A 7,305-nucleotide genomic window follows, 5' to 3' on the forward strand; every position below is an offset into this window, starting at 1 on the left:
CATTACTGACAAACAGTTGAGAATCTATGAAGGAAAATATATAGAAGGAGGAGTATAAAGTAACTTCTGCTCACGTGCAAAAATGTACTAGGTTAAGAGGAAAATACTTACTCACCCAATAGTGTCACATTTTCAGAGGTTCCAACTGTTTCCAGGGTCTGCAGAGCACACTGGAGTATTTACCCCCGTCATACGGCAGGAGGCTGTGGGCCAGGGAAGCTGGGGCTCAGGTTGATTGGACTTCTTAATGTTCCAGTGCAGAGCTCTTAACTGACCAAGTTAAAGTGTACGTGCAAACGTCAGGACTGAAAATAAGTCGAGAACTAAGCAACCTGCCTGCAGAGAATGGATTCTCTTGCTCCCTTTACTCTGGAGAGCAGAAAGCAGCTGCAGGTGGTATTAAATCCCATTGGTCTCAGTGGATTGCAGTCTAAACTATTACTGTAGGCAAAGGCATTAAAGAAAAAAACTGGCTCTTAGAGTGAGGCACAGTTCTTTCTGTTTGTTTTCTCTCGGTTATTTAGGAGAGCTTCATATTTTTTCCTTCTGTTTTTTAGCTTGCAGCACTCCCCCGGTCAACATGAAAGTGCAGCCTGTGAACAGGACAGCATTACTTGTAACCTGGAACCAACCAGAAACCATCTACCACCCTCCGATCATGAACTACATGATCTCATATAGCTGGACTAAAAATGAAGACGAAAAGGAGAAGACTTTCACCAAGGACAGTGACAAGGACCTGGTAAAACCACTGCATCAACCCCAGACATATGTATCAAGCTATCCTTATATTGTTATTTTCTCAGTAGAAGGAAGCAGAGGAGGAAAGCAGTTGTTACCTTACAGACAGGCTAGTGTTTGACTCGCAATGGATTGCTGTTAAAATGTTCAGCGTTAGTTGACCATTGCCTAACAGACTACCCAAAACACTGGAGTGTGAATTTGTAGTTTATATGAGTGCATAAAGGACTAAATTTGCAGATACTTTTTCAGATACTGTGGCTGAGAAGCAGCTGGCTCGGGAAATAGTTAGGCTCTGAATACCTTTTGGCTTGTATTCAGCTCACAGATTTTCACATTAAAAGTCTGATCCCCCAAAATCTGTTCCTGGGCTCAGGCTTTTCACTGTGCATAGCCCCTTGCAGTCTTTGGAGCAGTTTCTGGCAGTAAGTGCTGCCAGCAGTAGGAGTTGTGTGGTCAGGGCTACAAGATTATTGTGGAGTGGCCCTGTACAAGCACTGCCTACATCTGGCAGTGGCAGAAAAAGAGGGAAGAGGAAGACAGTTCCAGCACAGATGGAAACACTGATCTATCTCCTCCATTTAGGATTTGATCTGCTTGTCATTCCTGTCTAAGTGGAAGCAAGTATTGTACCGGTCTTTAACATTCTCTGCATATAAAATCAAAGTGACATATTCAGGTTTGAAAGGCCTCCGTTTATTGTTAATCAAAGAAAGCCTCTAGAATAATGAAATCGGTAATTGTATATGCACATGAAAAATGCAGCAGCACAGAGTGTTATTCCTAATGACTGTTATCGTATTTTTTTTTTTTTAAATACACAGTCCTCTGGGCCCATTCAATCAGTTATACAATAATACTTCTCTTATTCCCTTAGATGAAGATTCTTTTACTTCATTTCCATTTATATTTTCAATTTCCCCACTAGACATTGTTATCTGGGTCACATTAGGGAACGATGTGCCTCACGAAATCAGAAAGGAATCTATTGAAAGGCACCCAAGGTTACTATGTATTGTAACCTCTCTCTTGTCATAACTTCACACTCTTAAGGGAGATATTTTTTAATCAGGTATAAGGAGGAGAGCCTTAATCAGCAAAAATGAGGTGGGCACAGTGACAGCATCCTGTTTTATGTAAAAGAAATAATTAAAAGCGTAGGGGATGTGATGGAGTGATAGCTTGGAAATAAATTGCAATGAGACCCTGTGCTGTGCAGCAGAGCTTGGAGGTTAAGAAAGCAATGACAGCTTAGTCTATTTTAGGGGTAAAAGAAGAAGGAAACTCTTCTTCAGAGGAAAGTGCAATTTGCTTTCAGTGCTCTGGCAGAGGCAGCTGGGCTTTCCCGTCTTGAAACAGAGCTAGACAGTGTTTTGCTAAAGGGATCACTGGTATTTCAAGTGACCCACACAGCTACTGCTGCTGTCTGCTGCGAGACATGAACTGATGTGATCATGGACTAAGGCAAAACAAAAGAGTAGCCGGGAGGCAGCAAGGCAGTGTCTCAGGTGTAAAAGTACACAGGGACATCCCAGTCCAGGGTGCCGAGCCATCGTATTACACAGGCGACTGGCGTCAAATTGCCATAGCCAGTTTGTTGCAAATTAAATAGTCAGTTTGAACATACAGTGACTTTTCTGGGCTCATCCCAGGTTTGGGACTTGCATCTCCACCTATAAAAATCTCATTTTAATTCCTGTAAGGCCAAATGATTTGGGGTTTAGGTTTTTCTGAGGAGAGCAGAGACTTTCAGGCATGAAGGACTGTCATGAGAGTAGATGTGGGACGCGTTCATTTCTTTCATGTGGGCAGAGTCAGCCGAGTCTTGGGTGCATCACTTTTATCCCAGGGAAGTCCTTTGACCTTGGCCTTGCCCTCTTCCAGGGGACCGGTGAATATTTCTGTTTAGAAATAAGTTTGTCTTACAGCGCAGAAATGTCCTGTGTTAGCGCAATGCTTTATATATTTCAAACTGATCGTGGTACTGTGGGGGTAAAAAACTGAATAATATCTATTTTTTTTAAACAGAAGGCCATCATTAGCCATGTCTCACCTGACATCCTTTATCTGTTCAGAGTTCAAGCAGTTTGCCGAAATGAAATGCGTAGTGACTTTAGCCAGACTATGCTCTTTCAAGGTAAAAAGACCACATACATATTTTTACCTTATGAGTCTTTGTGTGCTTAACATTTTCTTTGCAGAGTGCAATGTGGTGTGGAATGATTTCAGAAGATGTTTGAATGCATGGAGACAATGCTAATTTCAGATTGTGGCCAGTGACTTAAGAGAGTCCTATTTCTAGTGATGGGGGTTTGCCTACACCTCTCTTCTGGCAGGGCTCGTCAGATTTTAGGAGAATTCAGAGCTTTTCTTGGTGCTAGTTTTCTAAAACAAATTCATCAGAGACTTCTTATGCATCAGAGGCACAGCTGTAGCAGAATGTGAGTCTGATCGGTGTCTGTTTTGTGTAAAGAGGAAAGGAGATCAGTTCTACCTTGACAACCACATGTGGAGATGTTCAGGTTTTACCGTGCGCACAACCTCAGTGATTTCCAAAGCATACATATTTAAATGAAAGCTAAAGAACTGGATGCTAAGCTGTCCTTTGTTACAGATTTTCTTTTAAGTTTATTGGAGAAATCTGGTAAAGCTGAGATTCAGTAGAAGAACTTGATGCTTTTTGAGTTTTTTAAGTGCTGAAGTTTTGCTCCTTCCTAGGAATTTATGACTACTTTTTTTCTTAAGTAGGGCAAAATTCACCTCTGCTGAGAGCACTCCCTCCCACTCCAGTTTACAGGTGTATAAACCTTGGAATGGGTAGTGGACAAACAAAACAAGCAGAGAGTTAAAAATTTAAATCCTTAAGGTGAAGCAAAGAGTTAAGTCACTTGGGCCTGATGCTGTGTATGGAAGAAAATGAGAGAGGCATTTTTAAGTGTGATTTTTGGAAAATGTGGAGGTTTTAGTCCTACTCTGTTAGCACTTAGCATCTGAAGGATATCAAGCTGTGGACACAATTTAGTTCTGTTCTGATGTCATGCCACAGTGTTAGCAGCATCGCAGGGAGAGCAGGGATCGGACAAGAGATGTCCTATCCAAGCAATATCTTGTATGTAGCTCTCAGCCTAGTGATTTGGACTTCACTTTAAGTACCAGGCAGAAGTCAGAAACTTGTATATTACTGATTATGGCCTCTTTCGGCAGATAATAGAATGGAAAAGTTCTTTGAAATTTGACCATGCTACCTATTTAATTACAGTTAAGAGTAAATCATTATTGACAGTTTTGCCAGATACCCTTTGGGTACTCTAGCCCAGTGTTCCAAACAGTGGAGGTGATCTCCAATGGGAGTAGATGTTGCATTTCCTTCCATGTCTCCCCAAAAACAAAAAGGAGCTGTTCTACCCTTTGGCTGTACCCAAGATCTAACCTAGAAGAAGAATCCACTTGAGCTTTCAAAACGTTCTTCGGAGGCAGATTATAGTTATAGTTGAGATAAATAGCAATAAATAATAATATTATCATAAGGGCAGGAAAAAATCTTATCAGCAGCTGCTCTTGCTTCCTGTGTAAGTCAGGACATTTTATCCAAGTTGGGTTTGAAGGAGAGCATGTGTTTTCTGGCAGTGCACTTAAACAGGCACTGCCAGGCCTGAGTAATTAAAGACAAACAAATCTGTCTTTAGACACAATTACAAAGTAAGGTGAGTAATACGAAACGAGCTGAGTTGCTTTTACTCCAAACTGAGACCTGCATACATGTTTTGTAGTAGCAATGTTCAGCAATTGTTTAGCAATTTTAGCAATGCCTCCCTTCCCAGTCCGCTGACACGCTGTTGTTCTTTGTTTCTCAGCTAACACTACTCGAATTTTCGAGGGGACCAGAATTGTGAAAACAGGAGTGGTAAGTCGTGGACATAAATCACTGCAGAGCGCGGATGGGCAGCGGTAATTTGGGGTGGCATTCCCACCAGGTGGCAGCACGATGTTGTAAATCTGCGGCAGGACCAGGCTTTCCTGGGGAGGTGGTTGTTCAAACCCGCCACAAAAGGTTTTATACCTAAAATATTGGAAGGGTTTTGGTTTTCTAGCTTCATGCTCCGAGAGGCTTTGCCCACTGGAGAATCAAGTGTCAAAAAATCTTCCCAAATACGTATTCAACCCATTTAGGGAGGATTTGTAATCTTAATGATGACTGTGGAAATAAATTTAATTCCTTTTATTAACTGTATGACCAGAAGTATATGCAACAGGACAAAGGCTTCACGCACAGCATCTTTGCTCTTTCAGTGCTTTAAGGATACCTGCTATTGTGTGACTAAAGCCTTAACAAGTTCTTTGTTTTAATTTTAATTCAGGTGAGACTGTAACGAGTCACTGAAACTGACTTTTGTATTCCAGAATCAGAAATGTTGATATATTTACAGTAAAACCGGAATACACTGTTTCAGTTTTGAAAGCACCTTATTAGGTTATTTAACATAAACTATCCATAACCTAAATTTCTTGGCATTCAGTATACTGAATGCCAAGAAATTCAGTCAATGTTCAGTCATATTTATGGACTGAATTCATACTATTGAATTTACTCTAAGTACATTGCTTCTGGTTTTATTCTGTTCCAGTTTGATATACTCCCTAGTAAGCAAATAACACATACAAAGCTTGAATTTGAATGATTAATGTTTGTTTAATGATGTATAGAGGTATTCTAGACATATCAAATCTGCTGTCAAATTTTAATACTCAGTCCAGCTTTGAGACACTACATGCCAGCAAAAAGCAAATCTCACAGTGCCTTAGGGATTCACACTGATAAGTATCTGAAAGTTTAGATGCTTATTTAAAGTTTTGGCTTGAAATCTCTAAAGCACAGGTTTTCTTCTGAGATCTCAGGTTCTCTGTGATTGCAGCTGGTCAAAAATTACATGAGAAGGCAGCCTTTCTTGGTTTGCTGCAGCATTTCAACTACATGGCCTGACTGAAACTGGGAATTGCAGAGAAATGCAGAAATACTGTTAAGTTGTAAATTTCAGTTCCAAAAATAAACATTTTACAGTTCTGTTCAATGTTCAGTAGCACCTATTTAACCCTTGTTTGTCCTTGTCTGATGCGTACCTTTCCAACTAATGCTCCTCTTGCTGATGAATTCAGTAACGTGAGACATTTTTCAGTAAGTCAGAGAGGGAACGTGGTCAGGTTGTCAGGCAGAACTGCTGACCCCAGCTCTTCCACAGAATTACTCTTTGTCCTTAGTCAACTCACTTCAGCGTCTTTTTCCTGTAACTCAGGAAGGGGAATGACTTGTCTAGTTCTTTAAGTATATAGCAAGGTTTTTTATTTCCGGTAGAGCATACACATGTGTTCACAGAGACCCACGTGCGAGCATGCGTGCACTGGCTTGACATTAGACTAACAGTGGCAGGGTGCAGAGGATGCAAAGTCCGTGGTTCATTCCCTCCTTCCTCTCAGCTCCCCGAGGGAAGGGGGGCAGTGCCAGCCCTGGCTCTGGGTCGCTGGTGGTGGCCAGGGAGAGCCCTGTGGATGGGTAAAGCTGAGCCTATACATGGGTGCCACAGCCTGGTGGTCCTGGTAGAGGTCGTGGTGACTTGCCAAAGGGCTCCTGATGCTCTCCAAGTCCTTCACGAGTGCCCAGCTGGCTGTGCTACAGTTTTTTTCTGACGAGAGCAATGCCTCACTGCAGCACCAGTCCTTAGGAGAATAATGCTTATGGGTAAATTAAGGAAATAAAAATAGTACTGTTTGAGGCCCTCATAATGTGTGTGGGAAGAGCCAGAGTTCCCTGCCAGAGCAGACCCACCAGCCACGGATGCTCACGTTGGCAGCACAGCCCTTATTTTGGGACAGCCCTTACATAATGCTGCATTTTTAAATTTCTGTATTCTGAGGATTAAAGCACTGTGAGTAATGCAGCTGAACTCACTAAACTCCTTTACATCCTCCTCACCCCTGAGAGGAAACGTTACTCCCAAGTCACCAGTGATGTGGGTGGAGAAGGTCCCTGTAAAATAAAGATAAGGATAAAGAGGTTTTTCATGATAATGATTGTTTGGAAGTGGTGAATGCAGGGAGGTTTCCTCCTTTTGTGGTTTGCCATGTAGCTCTGTGGCATGTCCCGTTCCTGGCTTGGCCCTGCATCCAGCTGGTGTAAGTCTCTCATTTTAAGAGAATAGCAACCAGAATGGCATGAAAGGGAGGGAAAAGCAAAAGAAAAATGACCCCAGGTAGCATGTTGGGGCCCCTGCTGATGCTCTCTGCTGTGTTTTCTTTCCCTCTGCTGCCGGTGACCTCCTCAAGCCCACAGCATCTCCTGCCTCCTCAGCCGACATGGCTCCCATCAGCTCTGGCTCCTCCACCTGGACCTCCTCGGGGCTCCCCTTCTCCTTCGTGTCCATGGCCACAGGGATGGGGCCTTCCTCCAGCGGCAGCCAGGCCACCGTGGCCTCAGTGGTGACCAGCACCTTGCTGGCAGGGCTGGGCTTCAGCGGTGGTGGCATCTCCTCCTTCCCTAGCAGTGTGTGGCCCACTCGGCTCCCCGTGGCG

General features: G+C 42.9%; 1 protein-coding gene across 1 annotated transcript in view; it reads left to right on the forward strand.

Annotated features, from left to right (window-relative positions):
- The window catches only part of PTPRG (protein tyrosine phosphatase, receptor type, G), a gene marked incomplete at its 5' end in the record, with an annotated part of 319,745 nt that overhangs the window by 235,233 nt on the left and 77,207 nt on the right, over positions 1 to 7,305 (forward strand). The window contains 4 exons of the mRNA XM_009329498.1: positions 558 to 742; positions 2,770 to 2,878; positions 4,596 to 4,645; positions 7,060 to 7,276. Coding sequence (XP_009327773.1) covers positions 558 to 742; positions 2,770 to 2,878; positions 4,596 to 4,645; positions 7,060 to 7,276 — 561 coding nt within the window. The remainder of the gene's footprint in view (positions 1 to 557; positions 743 to 2,769; positions 2,879 to 4,595; positions 4,646 to 7,059; positions 7,277 to 7,305) is intronic.

The sequence above is a fragment of the Pygoscelis adeliae genome, unplaced genomic scaffold, assembly GCF_000699105.1.
Source record: "Pygoscelis adeliae isolate BGI_AS28 unplaced genomic scaffold, ASM69910v1 Scaffold148, whole genome shotgun sequence".
Classification (NCBI taxonomy): Eukaryota; Metazoa; Chordata; class Aves; order Sphenisciformes; family Spheniscidae; genus Pygoscelis; species Pygoscelis adeliae.